The sequence below is a fragment of the Globicephala melas genome, chromosome 17, assembly GCF_963455315.2.
Source record: "Globicephala melas chromosome 17, mGloMel1.2, whole genome shotgun sequence".
In the NCBI taxonomy this organism is placed as follows: domain Eukaryota; kingdom Metazoa; phylum Chordata; class Mammalia; order Artiodactyla; family Delphinidae; genus Globicephala; species Globicephala melas.
In genome coordinates this window covers 4,861,572-4,889,229 of record NC_083330.1, presented here as the reverse complement: position 1 = coordinate 4,889,229, position 27,658 = coordinate 4,861,572, and the positions used below count along the sequence as shown (strand labels likewise).

Genomic DNA, 27,658 nt, shown 5'->3' with positions numbered 1-27,658 from the left:
CTGGGATTCTTTCTCTGTGTACGAGCTGTGGGACTCTGTGATTTCCCTCTAAGACCAGGACTGATAGATACATAGATGGATGGATCGATCAACAAACAATAAACGTAGGATAAGTAAATGATAGACAAACCTAAAGGCAGATGGATGGCAGGGTTAGAAACACGTTTTTAAGGCTTGCTATGTGCCAGGCACAAGGCTATGTGCTTTGGTCCATTATTTCATTTGCGTCTCTCCGGAACGCTATGCGTAGCCTCCGGCCCTATTGTCCCTCATTACCTCTGTCCCTATTTTCCAAATGGGTTAACTAAGGCCTCAGACAAGGTAAATGGCTTGCTTCCTGGCAATCTTCCGCAGAGCGAGGATGGCGAGCGGGTCTCAATCGACGGCCCCAGCCTCCGCCATCGGCGCTCTGCCTGGCCGCGCCCCAAGCCCCAGACGCCCTGGGTACCGCGTCCCTCCAACCTCGCTCCTTGGCCACCAGCCCTGATGCGGACATCGCCCCGGCCCCGCACCCAGTCTCACTCGTGGAAATCCCCCAGGACACCCTGGTAGGTGGGAACATCGTTACCGAAGCGTGGGCTTTACCGCGTGCGCGCTTGGCAAGGGGTCTCACTAACGAGAAAGGGGAAAGCTCTGTCCAGAGATTTTAAGATCCCCGGAAAGTTTCAATCAGTCATTCCTTTAACTGTTAACTGAGCGCTTACTACGCGCCTGACGCTGTCAGCAAGGGAGTCTAGGGCGGGGACAGACCGGTGGACAAGTGACCACATTCCGGACGGCTGTGCCCAGCACCCACCTGGGCCGCGGGGCAGCTCCAGGAGGAGGCGGGGGAAGGGTGCCCCCGCACATACTCGGAGGGTCTCCAGCACATTCCGTATGCCCCGCTAACTCCCCCTCCCGCCTGGGCCCTCGACCGGAGCCCGCATGCCGGGGAGGGCGATGGCAGTGACTTTGCGCGGGGGCCCTTGATCTCATCCCACTCTCTCCCCAACTTTCCTAACTGCCTTGGTGTGTCACCCGGCCGAGGGGTGGGCCGCCACGCGCATCCCCCCGCCGCGGTCCGGACCCCCCTTCCGGCGGGGGCGGCACGCGGCCGGCGTAGGGCCTGCGTCAGCGGCAGCCCGCTGGCGATTGGGGCGCGCACGCCTCCTGCGCTCCGGGGCGAATTATAAAGTGGCTCCGGCCGCCGCAGCCCGGAAGGCGAGGGAGGCTGTAGAGGCGGGCCCCCAACCCTGCGCTGCGGCCGCGGCAACGCCGAGGACCGTGACGGTGAGCCCCGCGCCGCCCGCCCGCCTGCCTTGCTCTCCTCTCCCTCCTGGAGTCGCCCGCACCGGCTTTCTCCGACCAGCCTGTGCGCCCGGAACAGTGGCAACGTGAGTGAACTTGGCCAAAGCTCGCCTTGCTGCGTGGGTTTGGGGCCGTCCGCCAGCTGCGTTTTATTCCGCGTTGCGTTGCATGGGGTTCCCCAACTTTCTTCCGCTCCTTGTATGTGACCCGGGTCAATATCGCGCCTCCCCGGGCTGGCGCGCTCTCGAATTTGGTCTCCGTAGTTCCCTCCAGAATCCTGCCCGGGCCAGCGGCCGCCCGGAAAGGGAGCGAGTGTCTGGGGCCGCCCCGGGGTCCGGGTGACAGTGACAACTCGGGAACCGCGAGGCGATCGGAGCCGTCCCCCAGGCGGGCGAGGGGACCGGGAAAGAGTGTCCCGGCGGGCTCGACGAACGCCCCGTTGCAGCTGCCCCGCGAGGAGTCCCTGCCAGGGAGCCGCTCTGCGCCCCGGGCGGGCTCGGAGTTCGTGTGCCCTCTCCCCGCAGACCATGGCGCGGTTCCTGAGACTCTGCACTTGGCTGTTGGCGCTCGGCCCCGGGCTCCTGGCGACCGTGCGGGCGGAATGCAGCCAGGACTGCGCGACCTGCATCTACCGCCTGGCGCGCCCGACCGATCTCAACCCGCTGGTGAGTGTTCCGCGCGGCGCGGGAGCTGGTAACCGCGACCCTGCGCGGACAGCCCGGGTCCTCCGCGCGGCGCATCTCGTGGTCACAGCCGGCGCGGACCCCTGGTGACCCAGGCGTCCCGACTGTTCCCCGAACGCTGACCAAGTAGCTCTCGGGACCCGCGACTATCTAGGGACCGGAAAGGGCGGCGGGGTCTCCGCGCAAACCAAGTTTGTTTTCACCCCGGGGAGGCGGGAGTCCCGAGCTGTACTGTCTTCAGCACCTCGGAGAGCACTGGGTTGTCGCCTCACCTGCCGCCAGGAAGATGCTGTTACCCCGCCTCCTCACGTAGCCCACCAAGGGCTCCTTCCGCACACAGCCATCTTCCCATCCTTCCCGCAAAGAATATAGACTTTTTTATTAGTGATATTCCGCTGCCTTTATTCGAATGTCATTTCTCTAGCCCTTTTAAGCTCAGGTCTCTCAGATCCTGACCCTCACTTGCGGGTATGAGAGGGCAATGGGATGGGGAAGGGATAAAGGGAGGGGAGGAAGGGAGAGCGCAGGAGGCTGGAGAGAAAGAGGTCAGCCACCGTTTTACAGACAGCAGGTGATGCTGGAATTCAACTTCTGTCTTGTCTAGATCGTGCTTTTGTAACACCTACTAAGACAGCAGTTTACTTTGGCTATGAAGAGGGCACAGGAGACGTGGCGGAGTCCAAAGAGGTGGCCACAATGCAAAGATAAATTACACAGGGGCTTGGGGTTGGGGGGGAATCTAAGGTCAAAAGAACCGTCTTTCTAATCATAGTCTGTGTGCTCTTGAATCACTCCTGTTGCTCTACTGAGTCAGAATCTCTGAAGTTGGGACTCAGGAAGCTTCATTTTAACTAGTTCCCCCAATAATTCCTTTGCACTGTCTCCTCAATTTGTTGAACTTCTGTGATAACTTAAGTTGGGCAGAGAATAATGTACTAATCCAAAGAGCTCAGCTCCTCACTAGAGCTTTTGAAGCAATTTTATTATGTAGATGCATAAAACAGGGACAAAAATTAAGGAAAGGATTCCACAAAACCCAAGGTGTATATTTCAGGTTAAATGTTTCTTCGTTCCATTGGATTACCTGATCCACTTCATTCGACAAGACAAGTAGTAGGGCTTTATATTTAAACTCTGAGAAAAATGCTGCATCTTAAGTAGGGGTAACAATCCCCTTCATCCATCTTTTTTCTTTCTGATTTGTTTTTTGTTTAACTGGTTAGTTTTCTATTGAAGCTTACATTTAGGATTGTTATTTTCTCTGTGAAAAAAGGCTTGTTGATGACTATATTGTTAGAATTATAGCAGCTCTGGAATTTTCACTTAGATGAAAAAGACACGTGAGAAATTAGGTTGCTTAGCCAGAACTATGTAGTAAAATCAATGTAACACATATTTACTGAGTTACTGAGTTTCTAGCATGTGAAAGACACTTGTGCTTCATTCTGTGGTGGATACAAAGATGAGCAGTCATGCCATGATTGATGTCCAAATTGAATTTACCCTCTAACACAGAGGGTGAATAATACAAAAATTCATAGATGGCTACAGGAGCATATAAATTAACACCACTTCCATTCTATGACTGTGCTATTCCGATTATTTGCCATTATTTGTTTTTGAAGGAATCCCTTTTTAAAAGCCTTTTGGTAACAGTATACAAATATTCAACATTAATTTTTGGCCAATAGATTATTTAAATTTCATTTTAGGATGGAAATATTCTTGACACCTGAACATCTTAAATTTTTAATGATGTTTTGACTTCTTAATCAGATGTCAAGAATAAAACAGAACCATTTTAATTAGATCTTTAGATTTTTATATATGCATATATTTAATTTTCTTAGACACAAAGAAAATTAATAAATAAATCATTAAGAGCTGCTTAAATATATACCCTAAAGAATTTTGTTGCACTAATAAAATGCTTCCTTTCATTGTGAAAATAGTATGTGTGTATTTCATATTAAGTAATATACATATATATATACACATATATATATATATATTTTTTTTTTTTTTTTTTTGCGGTACGTGGGCTTCTCACTGTTGTGGCCTCTCCCGTTGCGGAGCACAGGCTCCAGACGTGCAGGCTCAGAGACCATGGCTCACGGACCCAGCCGCTCCCCCTGCATCAGCAGGTGGACTCTCAACCACTGTGCCACCAGGGAAGCCCTACCAATATATTTTTAAATCCCCAGAAAATGCCTGGTTTTTATGTCTAAATCATGGGTTGGTAACTGGGCTCTATAAGTAGACTTCAGGGGGCCATAAAAACCCCTGAATTGCTAGGAAATGTCATATATAGGTTAAAATTGGGTGGGAAAATATCTTTACAATATTGCAAGGGCACAGCATATACAATCTGTTAAAATGCAAAGAAAAATTCTAATTTGATTCCATTAATTCTCCACAATCTCCCCTTCTGAATTTCCTTTGATTTGCCTGTTCAGTACGGCAAAAAGTTGTAATAAGGAAAATGAGACCATTATGTGGGAGTTTCCACATCAAAGCAAGCATAGAGTGGTCTAAAAAAAAAAATGTGTTTGATGAACGAAATCAGAAGAGCCTCTTTTTATCACTAAATCGAATTCTTTTCCCAGGCTTGCACACTGGAATGTGAGGGGAAACTGCCTTCTCTCAAGACCTGGGAAACCTGCAAGGAGCTTCTGCAGCTGTCCAAGCTGGAGCTCCCTCCAGATGGCAACAGTGCCCTCGGCAAACAGGAGGACCACCGCTTGCTCGCCAAGAAGTACGGGGGCTTCATGAAGAGGTATGGGGGCTTCATGAAGAAGATGGATGAGCTGTACCCCCTGGAGCCAGAGGAAGAGGCAAACGGAGGTGAAATCCTTGGCAAGAGATACGGGGGCTTCATGAAGAAGGATACGGAGGAAGACGACTCCATAGGCAATCCCTCCGACCTGCTGAAAGAGCTGCTGGGAGAGGGGAACCAGCGAGAAGGGGCTCCCCACCAGGAGGGCAGGGATGACGCAGACGTGAGCAAGAGATACGGGGGCTTCATGCGAGGCTTAAAGAGAAGCCCCCAGCTGGAAGACGAAGCCAAAGAGCTGCAGAAGCGGTACGGCGGCTTCATGAGAAGAGTGGGTCGCCCGGAGTGGTGGACGGACTACCAGAAAAGGTATGGCGGCTTCCTCAAGCGCTTTGCAGATTCCCTGCCCTCCGACGAAGAAGGTGAAAGTTACTCGAAGGAAGTTCCCGAAATGGAGAAAAGATATGGAGGATTTATGAGATTTTAATCCCCTTTCCCATCAGTGAGCCCAGGCCCCAGCAAGCCTTCCTCCACCCCCCAGTGAGAGACTGCTTCGCCGGTCGTGTTGTATTGTCCTGTGTTGCTTGCATTATACAGTTGACTTGATTGTCTGGATAACTTAACTGTACAACCTGAAAGCTGTCACTCCAGGTCCTGTGTTCTTTTGAGAATCCTTAAGCCTGTCAGTATTGGTCTCTTGCAGCTGTCTTGTTTACATGCTCAAATCGTTTTTGGTATTACCTTGTCCTTTATTTTTGACAAAACGCCAATAAATGCATACTTGTATGTAGATATAATAAACCCATCACCCCAACTGCACAACATTCTTGCAAGTTTCTTCCCCTCCGAAGCTCTCATTCGCCCTTAGGTTTCCATCGCACATCCTAAACTCACAGACAGTGAAACCATCTGCTTTCAACAGAAGCATCACTGGCCCCCTCCTCTTCCAACTGCTGAGGCTGCAAAAACATTTTTCATTTAATTCCTTGTATATGACATCTTAGATGAGCAAACACAGTAGCAAAACAAAATGTATTTCCACTCTCGTTTCTGGAATTCAGGTACGTGAGGAATAACCAAAGCCTAATAAAGATACAAACTGTACCCTCATATATAAGGAACTCTGCATTTACATCCAAATGTGTATGTCTCTTTTCTTCAGCAAAATATTTTAGACGTTAATTAAAAAAAAAATTAAAGATAATTTAGCCCCATTTTACAAATACAGAAAGTGGAGCCCAGAAAGGTCAATTCATTGGCCCAAGATTGCCCAGCAGTTGAAGGATAGAAATGGAATTAAGACCCGAAACTTCTTGCTCCCAAGCAATGTCCTTTCCACTCCAGTTCCCTGTCTCTCATCCAGGCCACTACCAAGAATCGGAAGGGCTTGTGTCTCTATCTCCACTGTTGTCCACCCCCTACACCATAACCCCGGTGGGGCCTCCAGAATCTGATGAACGGACAGATGCAGGAATGGAGGGATTTGGTGACCCCATCACTGGGCAAGGTATTATGAATGTTTCGGAAGGCAAATTCTCATCACACAAGGAGTTTATGACTACTTCACATTAATTAAAACATTTGGGACAACAGGTACAAAAAATGTAACATGTCTTTTGTTTTGCTAATTGAAACCACCTGCAGCTAAATTCCCATCCACTGAGTCATTTTCCCAGGACCCTCACTCATCCCTTCCTTTGCGTTCTTCCCCACAAATCAGAGTTTAGCAACTGAGGGAGACAGAGGAAGAGCCTCTACTCTGCAACCCAGGTCTGTGCAAGACCATGTGCTGCCTCCCGATGGGGCCGCCCACCGCCCCTCTGAGTCCAGCCCTGCTGGGTTCCCGGGACCTCCCCACGGCCATGTGCTGTCCCGCCGGTCAGTGCAAGGGGTCACAGGTCCCTGCCACTCACCGATCCCCACCAGCAGCTATCTCCGTGATCTTTGACAAACTAACTTCCAGGCCAGAGCCCTCCTTCTTTGGAACTAGAGATGCAGATAATGTAAGCGTTTGAAGCAGGTTGGAAAGGAGCTGATGAACAGCAGCAGGCCTGTGGAAATCCGTGTCTGGAGCCGTAAGAAATGATAGGGCTGAAACACATCAGAGATCTTGGGTCTCTATTCAACCTGAGCCAACTCCTTCCCTTGGAAACGCCAGCCCAGTACTTTTCCAAAGAAATCCGAATCCTCAATTTTCATGATAATATCTCAAGTTCTTAATTTCGGCCTATTGATTCCATTTAAACCAGTGTGGCCCAAACAAAACCCATCTGCAGGTCAGATTTGAGAGACAAGGGGCTAGTCCTTTGAGGGAAAAAAAGTCACTTAATTCTCTCCCTCGGAGACACAAGAGGGAGGAGATATGGGGATATGTGTACATGTATAGCTGATTCACTTTGTTATAAAGCAGAAACTAACACACCATTGTAAAGCAATTATACTCCAATAAAGATGTTAAAAAAAAAAATTCTCTCCCTTAAAACTAAGGATACCCAAATCTGAGAAACAGAAATCCAGCCTGCACCCCGGAGACAGTAAAAGCAGAATGACTCGTTCCTTCTCTTTAAGATAATAATCCAATTATTCTGTTACAGTAAAACAATATGTGTACATATATATCTCATCCAATGTGTATGAGAAAATACAGTCGAATGAATATGCACTCTTTTTCAAACCAAGCATATTCTTCCCAGGGAGCCTTTTCGTTTCTACTCGGGGTAGCTGTGCAGACCGAGCTCAGGTGCTCAGGGTAGCTAACAGGCAAACGTCTGGCCCTCTACTTCACCATCTGGGGCCTCTTCTGAGGGTGGTGAATTGAGGGCCTGGTGGATGCACCACAAATGTTTAGGGAGGGAAGGAACAGAGGAGAGGGACGGGGAAACAGAGGAAGGGAGGAGAGAAGGGAAAGACCATGGGACAAGATGGTTCGTTCCCCTTGGGTGCACGTGGGGCTGTCAACTCCTACCCGGAACATCAAACGAAGCAAGGACCTCACTCAGGCTGACCTTAACAGTAAGGTCACATTGTGTGCACAGCAAGGGCGGCTGTGCACAAAACGTGACTCCTGTGGCTCAAGGGGTGCTGGGTAGGTCTTCCTGTGTCCCCAGATATCCCCCAGGCTGTCCAGCCTTCAGTCTGAAATACCATCATCAGCTTTATCTCTTAAAGGCTTTCATTTTCAAGACTTTCCTATTTAAATGCTGAGGGGCATTTGCCTAAGAGGCCCCTGGGATGCTCTTTTATTTATTTATTTTAACATCTTTATTAGAGTATAATTGCTTTACAATGATGTGTTAGTTTCTGCTTTATAACAAAGTGGATCAGTTATACATATACATATGTCCCCATATCTCTTCCCTCTTGCATCTCCCTCCCTCCCACCCTCCCTATCCCACCCCTCCAGGCGGTCACAAAGCACCGAGCTGATCTCCTGTGCTATGCGGCTGCTTCCCACTAGCTATCAAATGTAAGGTAGATAGCTAGTGGGATGCTCTTGTAAACGCAGATAACTGTGCCCTGGCTGTGGCGCTCAGCGTGCGTCCAGCACAGGTGCTCTGGGCCCCCCATAACCGCGGAAGGGGTGGGAGGAGCCCAGGACGAGGACTTCGAGTTGATGGGCTAGAGTGTAGGGTAAGATGAACTGGAAGCTGCAGCTCTCTGAGAGGGTCTCTGGGAAACTCTGTGCGCCTTTTACAGAGTTGATCCCCACAGACTGCAGAGGGCGGCACTGCTCCACTCTGCACCTGTCCTGGCACGGGGGCTCCCCAGCTCCACCTCCGAGCCTGAGTCCTGATCTGGTTCCTCCTGGGAGGTGATAACCTGTGACCTCTGGGGCCAGCCTGCCTGGGTTGAAATCCCAGCTGATGGTGTGAGCGGAAGCTCTCCTCTTCCGAGCTCGGTAGGGGTGGGAATACGGTAACACGGTAATACGCACGGATGCTCCAGCCCCGCCAGGGTCAGCGCCCACAGGGCTAGCTACCGCCTTCAAAACGCCCAGCTGGTACTAGTGGGTCTTGGGCTTTTCTCCACCTCGCCCTGCCTCACCTGGGCCTCTCGGGACCAGGTATCCCTTACCCCCAGGCTCTCAGTGACCGGCTATCCCTCACCTGATCCTCTCAGGGATCGGGTACCCCTCAGCCCTGGTCTCTCAGAGACCAAGTGTCCTTCACCTGGGCCTCTCGGGGACTTGGACTGCAAAATTCACATCAGCAGCGGGAACTAGGCAATAGTTTAAACATACCCATCTATGTCAGGTGCTTATACTTTTTCTCTTAGTTTTTTTTTTTTTATCAAGTATAACATATCGCCAGAGAAGTCCACACATCGTAAGTGTACATCGTAAGCTGCAATCAAACGTACCCATGAACCATCATCCTGGTCAAGAAACAGAAGAAACAGAAGACCTCTGACACCTAGAATACAGCATCACCAGCACCCACTCACATGCCCTTCCGAATAAGTAGCTCTCCCCTGTTCCCCAAAGGTAACCACTCTCCTAACTTCTGTAACCGTTGATTAATTTGTATGTTTTAAAACTTTCCATGAAAAGAAAATACACTTTTTTCTATTTAACTACGTGGCTGGCGTTATATTGACAAGATTCAACCATCCCGTTGCATATAGCTGTGGTTGGCTTATTATTTTTATTGCCAAACAGTATTCCATTGCCTGAAAATAATGCACGTCCCATTTTGTTATTAATGGAGGCTCACGTTGTTTCCAGTTTGGGGTTATTGCAAATACTGCTGCGACCACGTGGCTTATCACAGGTGACACATTTCTCTTGGGAATATAACTAGAGTAGATTTGCCAGATACTAGGATATGCATAGGTTCAACTGTAGGCTGTCACGCCAAACAGCTTTTAAAGAGTGTACTAATTTGGACTCCTAACCGCAGTGTATGCCTCACCAATACTTCATACTGTCTTTTTTAAATTTTAGCCGTTCTGTTCTAATTTACATTTCCCTAATTACTAATGAGACGGAACACCACCTTATACGCTTATTGACCACTTGGGTATCTTTAGTTATTCTTTTGCTTTTCAAATGTATTTTTCAAGTTAAGCATCTGAACTGTTTTCTGCTCTGTGGTAAATGGCCTTAAACCATGACATAAATGCATGAGTTTTTTTAAACTATAAAATACCCCCAGGAGTCACTTTTTTTACCTCCCTGTTACAATCTCCACAGCGCGCCTATAACCCTGCCCATAGACTGACTCCACGGCATTGCTGGCAGAATACCGGATATGCTTTACACTCTTCCTGCCATGTTTTTTCATGGTTGGAACATGAGGTAGAGTGTTTGGTAGAGCAGCCCCCTCCCAGCTGGGTGCCTGTGAGTCCCCAGGGTCTCCTGCCATTAGTAGAAGGGGGAGGTCCTCCCAGCACCGTCCTCAGCAAGGTGAGGGGGACATTTCTAAGGGGATTCCCAGGTTTTGATGAGTAGTTTCAAGGAACCCCCTTCACCCAGGTCTTGCAGAGTCATCCTCTCCCCTCATCACTGGGTGCTCGCCCCTCACCCCAGCCCGAGGGGCATGAGGCTCCACGCTCCTCTCTTCCCTGGAGAACCTCAGAGAACTCGAGGGCCTCTGGTTCCCCTCATCTGGGGCTTGATCTAGAAAAGAAATTGGAAGGGCGAGGGGTTTGCAAGCAGGAACTGAAATGCCAACTTTCCACAATTCCCCCTTCAATTTCTCAATCAAGTAAAAGGCTAGGTCTTCCAAGCACAGAAAAAGTGCTAAGAATAGGGGACAGGCCATGAGGAAGTCCACGCTCTGAAATCCGCATTTCAAAATGTCACATGTATTAAATATTTCTTGCTCAATCGCGTTGTTTTCTATGTGACGTCCACACAACTTCTGAGAAAAAAGTAATCCTTGGTGCTCTGTCATAGCTGTATCCCGGGAGCCTAGCACACAGGTCTCAACAAAACAGGTGTTCGAAAAATATCTGTTGAATAAATGAATGGCTTACAAATTAGCTGGGAGGACAGTGCACAGAGTTAATTATCGATGCAAGGGGGGAAATGATGGGCTCAGGCAACAATTCAGAAGAAGAGGTGTCCCTGTGTGCTGTATGGAGGAGATGAACTTGAGTTGTGATTGGAGAGAGGACCTGACCTTCCCGGAACGTGCTCTGGGGAGCATGGAGTGGGTGCTAGGGAAGGAATCTGGCCTGGGTGTCACATAACTAAGTCTTACATATACTCAGTCATAGCGGTCCACCCAAGAAGATTATGCTTATGACAGGACACCTCACCTCAAGAGCACCAAGGATTAGACACATCACCTCAACAGCACCAAGGATTAGTATTTTTTAATAAGTTCGGTAGTTGTGTCCTTATCAAAATTATACTTCAGTGTGTGTTTTGGGTTAAAAATATGACCCATTAAGTGAAACTCTGAAGCCACAGTTTGGGTATGGGATGGCACAGAGACTTCACCCCAGGTGTCAAGTGTGATTCATATCTATAAGGATTGAAAAGATTGAGGACATATCAGGGTTCAGCAAATACTGGGCAGCAACGTCTCACAAGTGTGGGATGGGAGAACGGCCACGATTGATCCCTAATTTAGGTCAGAGGCAAGTTTCACAGGTGAGGACTGTTGGCAAAGCATCCAACCGAATGGGAAAGCACAGAGGGCAGGAGCCAGGCAAGGATGCCCACTATTACCACCACTATTTAACACTGTCCTGCAGGCCTCAGTCAATGCATTTGACAAGAGACGTCACAAGTGTAAGGATTGAAAAGGAAGAGATAAAACTATGCCCATCTACAAATGCAAGAATATCAACTGAAAAGCGACAGTTGAAAAAATCACTACGAAAACAGACTATGAAGTTAACATAGAGAAATTAATACCATAATATATAACTTGTCAGAAGATATAACTGAGAGAATACAGGCCTCACACAGGGCAACTGGACGTCTAGCCCTCCCACAGGTAGGCAAGGCCCTGGGACTAATTCCAGTGCGAGGTCAGCTGTGAGGTGACCTTACTGACGGCAGCACCACAGCAAGGAATCAGCCTGGACCGCTGAGTCGACTGACCCACCTAGGTCCCTGCATAAGTGACAGACAAGTCTTGACTGTATTTTGCGACTAAGCTGTAGGGCTTTATTTTTTTCATAGCACAGCCTTTTTTACACTAGTGGTAAAGGGAGGTTAAAATGTGAGCCGTCTGAGTTAGGAAACTTTCAAATATTGTTGAGAGACACAAACTTAGACCTGAACATCAAGAAAGAAATTCCAGGTTTCTGGAGAAGAAGGTCTGAAGATGTCAGTCCTTCCTAAGTGAATGTATCCATTTCATCCCAAGAAAAATACCAACAGTTTTTCCTTCTGGAACTAAACACGTTGCCTCTAAATTTCGTAAGGAAAAATTAAATAAGAAAACAGTGGAGGAGAGGCGTGCCCAGCCTGGCGTGAAGCAGGGTAGGCGCTGGGAGGTGGACTCTGCTGCTCTGTGCTCCGGGCACATCCGGAGGCTTCAGCAGAGGCTGCAGGGGCCAAGCCAGCGCCAAGGCTGCATGGCTGGGAGATGCCAGAGCAGATACTGAGGCAGCACTGGCTGTGGCACCAGCAGGAGGGCAGGGGCTGTGAGTGCCTCAGGGAACCCCAGCTGGTCTGTGCCCTGCTCGCCAGCCTCTGAGGGCTCCCTCCCCACAGCCTGCAGCCTGACAGCTCAGCTTCCTGGCTCAGCGCCTTATCCTCCTGGTAAAAAAGAGAGAGAACGAGAACCAGGTACAGAATGGAAGCTTTTCACCAATTTCTCAACCATGGCAAGGTTTTAATCTGCTGCCTTAAAGAATATGTACATATATAGCTGATTCACTTTGTTATAAAGCAGAAACTAACACACCATTGTAAAGCAATTATACTCCAATAAAGATGTTTTAAAAAAAAAAAAGAATCCCTGAAAACCACCCCTGTGAGGCTCAAGAAAGGAAAGAAATACTGGTTTATACAACCCACTGCTGCATGTAGCCTGAAACTAACACGTTTCGTTAGAAAAATCAAGAAGAGCTTGAAAACTCTCTCTGCTCCAGGGAGCTCAGATTTACCTGCCAAAAATAAAAAGTAAACTCAGGGGAAAAAAAAAAAAAACCGTGGAAAAGAAGAGCGAATACTGAGTAGTGGCCCTACCCGATAGTAAAATAAAGATGGAAAGCATCAATACTGCAAACAGTATGGCCCATGAGCAAATAAACAAACAAGAAACATAGTAGAAAGTTAGAAACACACAAATATACATGAGAATTTAGAATATGATAGGCATAATTTCAACTGGGTGCATTAAAATGGACTCTGGAAAGAAATGCTGTGTGTGTGACCGGTAATAATTTAAAAAGGTAAAACTGAACCCACACTCCACACCACAAACATAAATCGGAGATTGCTGAGCCAGAGGGTAAGCGCATCCCTAGCGTGGTTAGATACTGCTGAGTTCTGTGCCAGAGGGGTCCTATCACTTGATCTGAATAATCAAAGACCTAAAAGTAAACAAAACTATACACCATCAGAAGAAAACATGTGTGAATTCCTTTACTTTTAAAGTTGGACTGTGATAGGCCTTTCTAGCTGTGACTCAATATTCAGAAATCATAAAAGAAAACATTGATAAATTCAACTGCTTTTTTAAAATTATGCATGGAAAAAAATCATCAAAAAGGACAGAAGGCAAACTGAGAAAAAAATATTTCGTACACTTGTCACAGTGAAAGGGTGACTCTGACTAGTATATATATAAGTGCTGGTAAAAATCAGGAAGAAAAACCAATATCTTACAGAAAAATAGGTGAAGAGCATAAATAACAAGGCACTAAAAAAGAATTATAAGTGGTGCTTGAACAAATGAAATAATACCCAACTGATAATTAGAGAAAGGAAAATTAAAACTACTGCTGGACCCTGGTTTTCATTCATCAGATTTTTAAAAATCCCAAAAGTTAACAACGCAGACTCTTGCGCACCCCAGGTAGCAGCACTTTCACACATGGGAACAGAAGAAAAACAAACCTAGAGGCAGGAGTTGGGCAATATCTGACATTATCCAGTGCATTTACCCCCTTTGACCCATTAAGCTCACATCTAGTAATCTATCCTTCAGGTATGCCTGCAAAAGTATAGGCTGAAATTTATTCAAAGCTATTAGTTTCAGCATTGTTTGAAATAGCAAAAGATTGGAGACGATCCACACCATGGAATACTATGCAGAGTAAAAAACAAACAAACAAAAAGAGCAAGGTCTCTGTGCTAATATGAAAGTATCACTGGGATACATTTCTAAGGGAAAAAAATCAAAGCACCAAACATTATATACAGTGCTATTTCTGTGTGCAGAATAAGTGAGAACTAAGAATACGAATATATAAATACACACATGCAAACACAGGTATTAGCATTCGTAAAAGTAAGCACAAAAAGAGAAACAAGCAAATACTACAAAATTCTATGTATAGGGACCTCCCTGGTGGCGCAGTGGTTACGAGTCTGCCTGCCAATGCAGGGGACACGGGTTCAATCCCTGGTCTGGGAAGATCCCACATGCCATGGAGCAGCTAAGCCGGTGCGCCACAACTACTGAGCCCATGAGCCACAACTGCTGAAGCCCACGCACCTAGAGCCCGTGCTCCGCAACAAGAGAAGCCAACACAATGAGAAGCCCACGCAGCGCAACAAAGAGTAGCCCCCGCTCGCCGCAACTAAAGAAAGCCTGCGCGCAGCAACGGAGACCCAGCGCAGCCAAAAATAAATAAATTAAATTAATAAATATTTTAAAATTCTATGTATAAGTACATATATGTGTGTATATACACGTGTGTGTGTGTGTGCATAAAAAGAGAGAAAGCAGAAAAAACAGGGTAGGAGTAGGCATAGCTTCATTGGAGGCAGGACTTTTCTGTATAATTTTGTCTTTTGAATAATGAAGATAAACAACCTATTCTAAAAAAATAGATAAAACCAAATTTTTTCAAAATGATTTTACTTTTAAGCAAGCTGAAACAAATGAACCTATCTGTATATCAAACTGATAACCCAAACTGCACGGGAAAAGACTGATCCCAGTTGACTTTAGCACATAGTGTTTTATACAGACATAGCAGAATATTTGCTGCAGATGCGAAGAAACTCAAATTTTAAATTTCCTGGCTCTCCTGCCTCCCCTTCCACATTGAAAGACCCTTGTGATAAAACTGGGCCCACCCAACTAATGCAAAATATATCTCTGTTTTTAGGACAGCTGATTAGCACCGTTAATTCCCCTTCGCTATATAACACAGAGGTTCTAGGGAAGCCTGTGGGCACCTTCTGGGGCCATTTTTCTGCCTACCAGAGTTGCCTTCTGTATTAGTTTCCTAGGGATGTCATAACCAATTATCACTAACTAGGTCGTTTAACACAGAGAAATACATTCTCTCTGTTGGAGGACAGAGGGAATGAAAAATGCCCACTGAGCTGAGAAGACATCTTGAGACCAAAATTCAAGGCAGGCAGCTCCATAAAATCAATGAATCGGTTTCTTGTAGGGTAACGTACTCACAGGATGGGATCTGGTGGACAACCACCCAGGAGCTTTCGCAGCTGCCGTCCACGCCACCAAGGGGCCACTGGGACAATCTGATAGTTAACCTAGGATATGAGGGTAGGTGCCTAGCAACAAGACGTGCATCCCTAATCAAGCTTTATGAATGGGTAACTAGTCCCGTGGCCACTGGGAATACGTCAGGGAAGGTCTTCATCACTGTTTGGGGACTAACAGAGCATAGAGGCCATCTGGTCCTAATGATAATTAAACAATATCTATTAATTACAAAGCCCTAGATGCAGAGAAGTGATTCACTGCACAGGACAGTCCTGGGTCGGGTCAGCGAAAGGACAGCAGAAACTAAGGGCCCAAGCTGGCGTCAGGAATGCTAACAGTCATACACTCCAGCTCCATATTCTGACAGGCCACACAGTCGGTCCCCTACGAAGAAACGAGTTCAATTCCAAGAGCACATTCGTGAGTCCAATTTGTTCGTAAGTCCAAGAAAGTCAGCCTAGGTACCCAAATAACACAATCAGCTATAGAGTACTACCCTGTAGGAGGTTTATAATACTTACCACACAAATCATACAGAAAAAAACAAACACCAAAAAGAAAGAAAACATTTTTAATCTTAGAGTACAGTACCTCGGAAAGTACAGTAGCACGGTATAACAGCTGGCATCCAGGGGCTGGCATCGAGTGAACAGGCAGGAAGAGTTACTGACTGGAGGAGGGAGAGGAGGTGGGCGATGGTAGAGCTGAAGTATCCTCAGCAATAGCAGACGGAGGGCGACCTGCCATTTCACTCATGCCTGACGCTGATGGCACAGGTTCTGGTTCCTTGCTGGATTCAAGTCTATCTACCCTCTTGAAAGAACGGTCCAGTGGTGTCTGGGTAGTAGCTCTTTTTTTCTCGTCATAGATGACACGGTAGCACTGGATTGCATTCCGAACGGCTGCTGCAACCTTCATGTACCGTTCTATGTTCAGGTCCTGTGCCTCAAAAACTAACAGTGCCTCCTCAAATAAAGAAAATCCTCTTGCCACTTCCTGCGTCGTGAATCCCTTTGGTTCTGCAGTTACGTCTTCTTCCTCTTGTCTGTCTCCGCCCTTTCTCTGGGCCTCCAACTCCTGGCGCTTCTTAGCGGTACCAGCTACATCACCGCTGCTTTTACGCTTGCTTCCAGACATCCTGGGCTTGAAATAAAGATACTGTACTACTGTACTCTATACAGTCCTGTACGGTAAAGCACACAAAAGCACAACCACTTGTAGAGGATGCACACATGTGACAATGTACACCAGACATGTGAACTAACTTACGTTATTGGACATGCGAACACACGTTAGCATCTTTGAAAGTTCGCAACTTGAAGTTTCGTACGTAGGGGACTTACCGTATAAGCTTATCCGTCAGTGCAATCTTATCTGTCATTCTTCTGGGTAGGACGGAGGGCCAGATATGGGGAGGTGGCTTGCGTCTCGAGCCCACAGCAACAATGTAAACAGCAGTAAGATCAAAGGATTCCTCCCAAACATGAAAGAATACTAAGAAATATGGTTCCCCTTTTACCCAGGAGGAAGTAAGCCAAGGAGTAACAGCTTCAGCAAAGGAAATCGTATCTATTTGATTAATGACTGTTTCCATCTGGGAGAGCAAACCAGTCATGTTGGATTCATATGACGGTGTATATACAACATTCCTGCCTGATTAAGGCACACGTCCCTCCCTACGGGGCTGTCCACACGTCCAAAGCCACACTGTTTTGCAGCACCAACTTTCTCATTGGAGCAGCTTCCCGTTCTGAAGTCCGTGCTCCATCCATGAGGCTCTAGGGGAGAATGCCTTCCTTGCCTTTCCCAGCTTCTGTTGGCTCCAAGCAATCCTTGGCTTGTGGCCATGTCACTCCAGTCTCTGCCATTGAGGTCACATTGCCTCCTACCTCAGCCTCTTCTCTGCATGTCTGTCTGTCCTCCTCTGGGTGTCTGTCCTGAAACTCCCTCTGCCTTTCTCTTATAAGCATATATGTGATTGCATTTGGGATCTGTAAGGCCAACTGGCCCGAGGCAGGGGAACACAATCAGATTCACAGGCTGCATCAGAACGAAATTCTCCGGACCACCCAGTTCCAGGAACTGACCTGGGGACTTTGAAACCAGCCCAGCCTTCCCACCTTTCGAGGGGGGGGACTAACGGTCCCCCAGGATACCCGAAAAGACCACCAAATAAGGAATACCCTGCGCCCTCCCAGATTGACCACACCCCTTTCCCTTCTTCCCCTATAAAATCTTGCCCAACCCTCGCCCGGGTGCGACTTCTCTGGCCCCTTTCTCTCGGACCAGTGAACCTCGCCCGGGAGCGCTCCCTAATAAAGCTCACTTGAAGCTTTCCTCTGTTTCGTGGTGCCGTTTGTTAAGATCCGACCTTACAGGACCCACCCAGGTTTACACAAGCTAAATCTCCTCCTCTCAACATCTCTATGTAATCACAACTTCCACCATATTAAGATTCAAAGGCTGCAGGGATTCGGGTTTGGACGTATCTTTGGGACCACCTTTCAAACCATTACACCTTCTGAAAAAAGACTTGTCTGATCAACAATAAGTATCTGACAATCAGCACTGCCACCTGCCTTAACCAACTCTTAGAATACGCTACAAGTTTCACAGCAGCATCCTAGCCTGCATTAGCAGGGTCACCAGATCACTTCACATCTGTTAATTCATGCCAGCTGCTGAAACGATGAAACCAGCCCATACTAGCATAAGGGGTCTCCTTCAGTCTCCTTGTAATTACTGTTTTCTTTCAATGTGGCAATTCAACACTTTAGCTTGTCTGCCAGCCAAAATGCTTGAGTTTTTCCTTTTTACAGTTTTCATTCCAGAGTAGAAGTAAACACTCCATTTCAACCATAAGCAGCTCTCTATTCACTGTGCAGTTTAAATTAAAAGGTACTGAGGCCTCTTTACCTTGGCTTTCTATTCACAGAATGTTTCAATATGGTTTGTACCCAGCTCCACGCCGGCCTAGGTCTTGTCCTATCTTCACTTTACTGTCATCCTTTTCAAATCTTCTAATCACATCTAATTTACTTTTGATGTTACCAGTTTTCATTTCTTTGCTGTACTTTAATCTTTTTTGGCCAATTCTCTCTTTTGATTATCTATTTATAAAAAATATCAGGTGAGTTACTCACTGGGAGACAAGGAGGTAACACAACTACATACTTTGTTGTCTACGTGGGAAATGAATAGATACAGTGACTCATCACCAACAGACTATGAAAGGGCTATGATCGGTCACAGATCATGATGCTCATCTGTTATTTACGTAATGATTTTCAGACTCAAGAGCTAGCAACCAGGTCTGTGTTTTATGCAGTTACTCACAGTTGATATCCATGATCACTGAAATTTGAACAATGTTTTGGGGGGATTAGTGTGGTTTAGCTCAACTGTGGTAACTAAAATCCACGTGTATGAGAAGACTGCCTGCATTTACCAGAATGGCTAAAATTTAAAAGACAGACAATACCAAGTGCTATTCAGGATACAGGGCAACTGGAATTCTCATACCTGGCAGACATATAAGTTGGTACAAATTCTTTGTAAAACTCTTTGGCAATATTTCCTAAACCACAATATACACATGCTCTTTGATTCAGCAATTCTATTCTTCAGTTCTTATCCAACAGAAATTCATATTTATGTGCACCCAAAAACATGTATAAGAATGTTCACAGCATTGTTTGTAGTATCCAAACCTGGTAACAACTCAAATGTCCATCACTAGTAGAATGGTACATTAACACAACTGAGTATTCAATTGCAATGAAAATGAACAAGCTACCACTATAGGCAACAACATAAGTTTCATGAACTTAATGTTGAGCAAAAGAAGACAGAAAGAACAATGGCAAAAATACATGTTGTAAAATTTCATTTACATAAAGTCCCAAAACAGGACTGTGGTGTCAGGCCAGTGGGGTTTGGGGAGTAATGACTAGGTGTGGGCACACAAAGGATTTAGAGAGCTGGTAATTTTCTTTTTCCTGATCTTAACTTTGCGTTCTTTTGAAGATCCACGGAACCATACAGTTATGATGTGCACTTTTTGGTAATAACAGCGTATACTTTAATAAATAAATGTATTGTTTTAAAATGATGGGGCCATATAAAAAGCATTTAGGCACCAGTTGGGAGGTGACCCCACACATCAAAGTTGTGACAATTTCAGCATCAAAAATATTAATGAGTTTAGTTGATTCAAGTGCATTTAACCAATGAAAATGTATGAGTTTATAATAATCCCCCAAAATAAGAGAATGTGAACTACTAATGCATGTGACAAATTGGATAAATTGCTAGGGAATTACGCTAAGTGAAAAAAAGTCCCAAAACGTTACATACTGTACGACTTCCTTGATAGGACATTTTTGAAATGCCAACATTCTAGAAATAGAGAACAGATTAGGGATTGTCAGGGTTACAGATCAGGAGGAGGTGATGGGGTGTGGGATTGCAGTGGGTGTGGTTACAAAAGGGCAATTTCAGGGGATCCTTGTAGCGAGTGTCTGGGCTGTGGTGTAAATATATGTGAGAAAACTGTATAAAACTAAATGCACATATACACACAAACACACACACTCACAAATGAGTACAAGCAAAATTTGGGGAATCTGAGTAAGATGAGGTAGATTGTATAAATGTCACCATCTCAGCTATGATATTACACAGTGGTTTCCATGGTATGAAACTCGGTAAAGGGTACCGAGGAATCTCTCTGTTATTCATTACAACTGCATGTGAGTCTACTTAATCAAACTTCAATTTAAAAAAAGCGAGAACTGGAAAACAGCCTCTATTTGAGGCATCTAATAAACCAACTCCTTACTTAGAAAATCAGTAACTAAAGAGAAATAACTAAGCATTTCCAGTAGGCACTGTATTTCAGGGAAACCAAACGAAGACAAATCTTGCAGAGAAAGCTAGCTAGCAAAGCATGAGGAATGACTGAATTAGAAAATCATCATCATGCAACACCTAACAAGATTACTGACTCATACAAAACTTACGTCAAGATTAAATGTATTAGGTGTATTTTTACTATTCATAAATGGGAAAATGTAACTGTCTAATGAAGTAACCAAAGGCGCATTTCACTAATCAGCAGACCATCTTAGATATTTAAATTTCCTTATGTGATATAATACAAATTGCACATTGCCTATCATTTGTCTAGATAAAAATGTTTAACGTATGTCCTGTGAGATAATAGAAAATATGTATTGGTCTCTGCCCGCAGTTCCTGGCACGGAGCTCCTAAAACTCCTATAATTTCCGAAGCAATAAGAGCATGAGGTGCATCTTTGTTCTGCTGTGGCAGCTCTGGGTGGGCTCCTGGAAAAGGGCTGGTCACCAGAAAGACCAAAAGCCAAGATTAGAAGTTTAGGATTTTCAGCCTCCCTCCCATCCTCCAGAGAGAGGAGAGGGGCAAGGAACTGAGTTACTAATTGATCATGCCTATGTGAGGAAGCCTCCTTAAAACCCCAACAATATGGCGTTCAGGGAACTTCCAGGTGGATGAACACATCCCTGGTAGGTACTGGGAGGCCAATGTACCCCAAGTCCTGAACCTGGGACCCTTCCAGACCTCAGCCTATCTCTTCGTCTGGCTATTCTTCTGTATCCTTTACCATATCCTTCAATAAACCGGTAAATGTAAGTAAGTATCTCCCCGAGTTCTGTGAGTTGCTCTAGCAAATCAATGGAACCCAAGGAGGTGGCATGGGGACTTCTGACCTACAGCCGGCTGGTCAGAAGTACGTGTCACCTGGGCTTGCATCTTGCATCTGAAGTGTGGTGGCAGTGGAGTGGGCAGTCCTGTGGAACTGAGCTCTTAACGTGGGAATCTGACACCATCTCAGGGTAGTTAGTGTCAGAATTGAATTAAATTATAAGATGCCCAGCTGGTATCTTGGAGAATCGATCGATGGGGGAAAGACCTCCACATGCTTGGTGACCAGAAATGAACTGTTTTGTGTGAGTAATAAAAGAGACTCACAGGGAAGAAACTTAGACTAGGGAAGAACTGGGCTTTCCCCTACCCGGGAGGTAGAAGATTATTTTTCCTTTACAACCTTTAAGCTTCTGCATCTAACTTGTAGTTTATAGGAAATACAGGAGATAGAAGAACCACTTAAACTGCACCAGAAAACCTGAAAGATGTGACACCCACAGGATAGCACCTGGGCCTCTTCAACATGACAGGTCGGGGGCTTAAAAAGGAGCAGCTTAGGGCAGAGACGTGCTCACTTACAGTTCCAGATAATCGTCTACATTTTCCAACTTCCCTTGCCATTAGGTTGGGACCGTGTGGCCTGTGAGGGTGTCAATTCTGGTCCAAGACAGCTAGGAGCCAGCGGCCCTTCTCGGTTCCTCTCTTGGAGGCCACCACCCAGATCCAGACGGCCAACACAGGGGAGGGGAGGGCCATGTAACCTTTGCTGACTTTGTTGACCTCAGCCTTGTCAGCTGCAACAGCTAGCATTAATTATTCTTCACCAGTGCAGCCAGGGCTTGCACTAAATTCGAAGGGAAACGTGGGCAAAGCAACAGATGCACGGCATGCCTCTGGACTGGACTGCTAAAAACCCGGATAAACTGCTGGAAAAGACATTTAGGAGTCCATTGGAGAAATTCAAATACGGACTGGGTGCTCAGCAGGGTGTAAGAAAGTTGGAGGTCGTTAACTTAAAAGAAGTTACAGAACAAATTTTCTGCAATGATATTACTTGCATATTGTGTGTGTGAACATACACACATCTACATTTACAACACAGGGCGCTACCAGTGACAAATTTGGGATATAGTTGTCTCATTTTCTTACTTTTGCTAATCCTCAACAACTGCTTTCATAAAGGTAGTTTACATCAAAAGGCTATTTTTTTTAATTAAAAAAAATGTACTGGTAAGACTGCGGCATTATGCTTGGTCATGTTAGAAAAAACAAAATTCAACTGAGTGAATTTTAAAGATCTTATTGGCTTTATTTAGTGATTCATGAATCGGGCAGCATCCCATCCAGCAGACAGAAAGGCGCTCCAAGGAGCTGCACAAGGTGAAAGACTTGTATAGGCAGAAGGGAGCAGGGACAAGGAAGTTATACTGGAAAAAAGCGGACTGGTTGTCGCACTTTCCTTTAGGGGATGCCAGGGGTCTGGCAGACGAATGACCCCCCTAGTGCTAATCGGGTGATTCTCGATTGACTGGACTCACATTCCATTTCTGGGGGAATCCAAACTGTAGTTAAGTCTCGGTTTGGTCATGGGGGACCTAGCATGAGTGACTCTGTTGGGGGCCTGTTGTCTTGTTTTTTAACAGTCACAAATAGTGGGGGCGTCCAGGTAAACCAGGTTTTGGTCAAAAAACGAATGTGAGAACAGAACAGAGTTAAAGCCTAAACAGAACTCCAGGAAAAGAATCCCAGGAGTCTTTCTGTTGTTAAAATTGCTTCATTTCAGAGGCAGCCATTTATCGAAGGCAAGAAACGTCTCCCCCAAGCGGCCTGCCCTCTTCCTGTCAGCCAGGTCGTCCTCAACTTTAAAAGACCCGAGAATAGTGAGTGGTGAACATCTCTGTTATCCGTCAAGGTAGCCACCAGCCGTATGGAGCCATTAAGCTTCTTTTTCTTTTTTTGAATTTTTGAATTTTATTTTATTTATTTTTTTATACAGCAGGTTCTTATTAGTCATCCATTTTATACATATTAGTGTGTATATGTCAATCCCAATTAAGCATTTTAAATGTGGCTGGTGCAACTGAGAACTGAATTTTTGATTTTTTACTTTGATTTGATGTAATTACACTTTCAATTTAAAGAGCCCTACATGCACATGCCAAACCCTGCTCAAGCTGCTGGAAGCCCCGGGGGGGAGGCGGGGAACAAGAGGGGTCCCCTGGGAGGGTGGCTCGTCTCGGATGGGAGACAGGCTTGGCTGGGTTTAGACCTGTTGACTTAAAAAAATATATGCACAACCTAGAAGTTGAGAGTTCTGTTTCATTCGGCAGGAATTTTAGGACTTCAAGCCCAGAGGCAGCATCTCAAGTTGAGGAGGTGAGGGGGGAGCCAGGTAATATAGGAGTTTTGCAACAAAGGGCAGGTAGTCTGAACGTCAGAAGAGTATTGTTGATTAAAGGAAACCAGATATCACAAGTTAAGAAATTTAGCGCTTTTCTCTGTACGGGAAGATGCAAGCGTCTGGGCTCACTGAAATCGTTCCTTTAACATGCACCTCAGCTCTCTGGGGCCAGTATCCTGTGTTTTCACATCCTGAGTTTCCGCAGGGCTCACCTAGGGAGTGGCTTCAATGTGATGGCTGCTAGATGGCAGGTATTCTTTCCTTCCGGAGTTTCCTCAGGGCTCAGCAGCTGACCATAATGGCTGATGACTGTGACGTCCTTTGTTTACTGATATGGGAGGCAACATTCCACTTCTCAGACCCCTCCTCTCTCTGAACTTTTCTGCCTCTGATGTTTTGCCGGCTGCATCCCGACCCCAGGCCTAGGGCAAGGGTCTTCCTAAAGAGGCTCTGATAAGGTTGCTTCTAGGTTTTTCGTAGTCAAGCGCAATCTCTCCTCGCAAGGCACTGCTTCTGTAACCTTAGAGGCCGTCCCCAGAAGCCCTCTGCAACTGAAACGTTGCCCAAGGCAGCATTCCCTGTGGGAGGTTCTGAGCCTCCCAGGTTTATTGTCCAATCCAAGTGAAAGAAGGAGGAAAAATTACTTAACCAGAACAAAGCCTCAAATTCAGGGCTTTGCATTGCTAAATAGGTCTTTGAAGGCAGTGATGGAGACCTGAACCTGGGAAAGAAAAAGTTTTTTTTTAATTGAGGTATAGTTGATTTACAGTATTATATTAGTTTCCGTGTAAAACATAGTGATTCGATATTTTTATAGATTATACTCCATTTATAGTTATTATAAAATATTGTCTATATTCCCTGTGCTGCACAATATGTCCTTGTGGCTTATTTATTTTATACACAGTAGTTTGTACCTCTTAATCCCCACCGCTATCTTGCCCCTCCCCTTTCCCTCTCCCCACTGGTAACCACTAGTTTCTTCTCTATATCTGTGAGTCTGTTTCTGTTTTGCTATATCCATTCATTTGTTCCACTCCTGGGTATATAGCCGAAGAAAACGAAAACACTAATTCAAAAAGATACATGCACCCCTACATTCACAGCAGCATTATTTACAATAGCCAAGATATGGAAGCAACTTAAGTGTCAACAGGTGAATGGATGAAGAAGATGTGGTATATATATACACATACACAATGGAATATTACTCAGCCATTAAAAAGCCATTTGCAGCAACATGGATGGATTGGAGGGTATTATGCTAAGTGAAATAAGTCGAAAGACAGACAGTGTTGCTATCACTTAGATATGGAATCTAAAGAAACGAAACAAATGAGTGAGAAAACATGTTTTGAGCTTCTGGAGGTTGAGCCTGGAGGACTCCACGTAGGAAAGGAAGGAGCTCGGGATGAAGTACAAGGAGCCCACGACATGGACAGGACACGGCCACTCCTTTTTGAGGGAAAGGCCTACAGGGAACTCAGGAAAGAGAGAGAGCCACTGATGGGCAACAGGAAGCAGAGTGACATGTGTGGCCTGGCCACTGGGGAGCAGAATCGTGTGGGGAGCCCATCAGGAGACACCGCGGGGTAGAAGCTCACAAGATAAAAAGGGAAGTTACATCAGTGGCAAAAGCCTTGGAGAGAGTCTCCCAAGGAGAGGGCCCCCATCTCCCTGCAGTGCCCTAGAGTCTGCCTGATGGCGTGGGGCAGGTGTAATATTTTGAATTGACTACCCTTCCAAAACAGACCAGGCTTGAACCTAGAAGAAATACGGCATCACCTTGAATTGATAAGATGAATTATCTGCCATCAGTAGAAATGAAGGCTTGAGAACAAAGAGCATTTATTTCTAGGGGAATAAGTACTGTTTCTGCACCTGGGTCTTGTGGCTCCTGGAGAAGGAGTGGCAATTAGGTGTGCACTGGTTAGTTGATGATGAAGATGTCAGTGGCAGAGGGGAAGCGTCTTTGGGGCAGTGGGGTTTAGAGGACAGACTTCCACGGACAAAGGTATAAGGGGTAGACGGAGGAGAGCCACCCGTCTATCTGTGGCCTCCCTCTTCTGCTCGGCAGTGTCCAGGGGCACAGAGGAGACCCCCTCACTGAGCTCAGGCCTCCTCTGGAGCTGGGCACTGGGCTCCCCGGGGCTCCTTGGTCCATGGCCGGAGCAGAGGCACTGGCTTGCACAACCCCAGCGATGGACACACAGCGCTTTGATGATGCTAATTAGGGCAGAAAGCAAAATGATGATTTGGAATACGGGCTCACAGCAAGAAATCAGTAAATACTGAAGCCAGGGGCTGAAAAGACAGACTCAAAGGACAGAAGGAGCCTGAAATCCCAATGACATTGGGGAGTTGCCATTCTAGTCCTGGAACACTTAGCCATTGTATGTGTATCTACATTTAAAAAGTAGCACCTGTGCTCTACAGTAGGTCCTTATTAGTTCTCTATTTTATATATAGTAGTGTGTACGTGTCAATCCCAATCTCCCAATTTATCCCTCCCCCCTCTTTCTCTCCTTGTAACCATAGGTTTCTTTTCTACATCTGTGAGTCTATTTCTGTTTTGTAAATAAGTTCATTTACACCATTTTTTTAGATTCCACATATAAGCGATATCGTACGATATTTGTCTTTCTCTGTCTGACTTAAGAATCTAAAAAAGGGTGGATATATGTATATGTATAACTGATTCACTTTGCTGTACAGCAGAAACTAACACCACACTGTAAATCAACTATACGCCAATAAAAATTTGTAAAATAAATAATTAAAAAATAAAGAGCAGTGCTGACTACAGAACAACAGCTCAACAGTGAACCAATCTTACATCTTCATCTCAGGGATTCATCAAATGTTTATGGAGAACTGACTGTGAGTCACACCTCTCGTCAGGTGCTGGGTAGACAGAGTGAATCAGCCCAGTCCTTGCCCTTAAGAACGTCACAGTCTAGGGGAAGAGAGAGCCATGTAAACCAGCAATTACAGGATGATAAATAATCTGAAAGATGATGTGGCAAACGCTGAGCTTCTATAGTTATTATACTTCAAAATATATCTCTTCTGCTATCATATATTTCTTTCATGTCATTTTCTATTTTCCAAGACCTTGAAAAATACATTGAGAGTTTATTGACCACAGCCATAATAACATTTGAAGCTCATTATTCAATTCAACAAATAATTACTGAGTACTTGTTATATGCAAGGCATTGGGCTAGGTTTTATGGGGAATATAAAAAAATGATGGAGTAACAGTCAGTCTTCATGTAGCTTTCTGTGAGTCCCAGAGGGGCACAAAGCATGCTAAAGCTACATGGGCAAGAGAGTCATTCTTTTCTTTAGAATTCCCCACTGTGAAAGAGAGATTAAAAAAAAAAGAAAGAAACATGGCAAAATGTTTCCTGTTACAGAAGAAGGCTATTTAATAAATGTAGTAAGGGATGCTAAATTAGAAATTCACCATTTTGCAAGCCCCAGTATAAACACTGACTCAGGCAAGGGTCATGAGTGGAGGTTAAAATCAATGGGTGCACCCACACCTGTTCGAATGGCTAAGAGGAAGACACTGAAAGCACTCAGTGCTGGTGAAGATGTGAAGCAACAGGAACTCTCATTCATTGCCGATGGGGATGCAAAATGGTGCAGTCTCGCAGTTTCTCATAAAACTGACCATACTTTTACCATACAATCCAGCAATCACACTCCTTGGTATTTATCCAAAGGAGTTGAAAATTTATGTCCACAGAAAAAGTCGCACACAGATGTTTTTAGCAGCCTCAATCACATTTGTCAACTAAGATGCAACTAAGGTGTCCTTCAATGGGTAAATGGATAAATAAACTGCGGTGTGTCCAGACAATGGAAGATTATTCCACAATAAAAAGAAATGCGGGGCTTCCCTGGTGGCACATGGTTAAGAATCCACCTGCCAATGCAGGGGACACGGGTTCGAGGTCTAGTCCGGGAAGATCCTACATGCCGCGGAGCAACTAATCCCGTGTGTCACAACTGCTGAGCCCACGAGCCACAACTACTGAAGCCCACACACCTAGAGCCCATGCTCTGCAGTAAGAGAAGCTACTGCAATGAGAAGCCTGAACACTGCAACAAAGAGTAACCCCCGCTCACCGCAACTAGAGAAAGCCCGTGCACAACAAAGACCCAACGCAGTCAAAAATCAATCAATCAATAAATTTTAAAAAAAAGAAACTAAAAATCTATACATTGAAT

General features: G+C 45.6%; 1 protein-coding gene across 1 annotated transcript; it reads left to right on the top strand.

The window, feature by feature from the left end:
• The first annotated feature begins 1,138 nt into the window (after positions 1–1,138).
• PENK (proenkephalin) lies at positions 1,139–5,965 on the top strand. Its single transcript, XM_030859827.2, has 3 exons — positions 1,139–1,373; positions 1,812–1,952; positions 4,577–5,965. The coding sequence occupies exons 2-3, from the start codon at positions 1,815–1,817 to the stop codon at positions 5,228–5,230; spliced, it is 792 nt and encodes a 263-aa protein (XP_030715687.2). The 5' UTR covers positions 1,139–1,373; positions 1,812–1,814; the 3' UTR covers positions 5,231–5,965.
• The last annotated feature ends 21,693 nt before the right edge of the window (positions 5,966–27,658 follow it).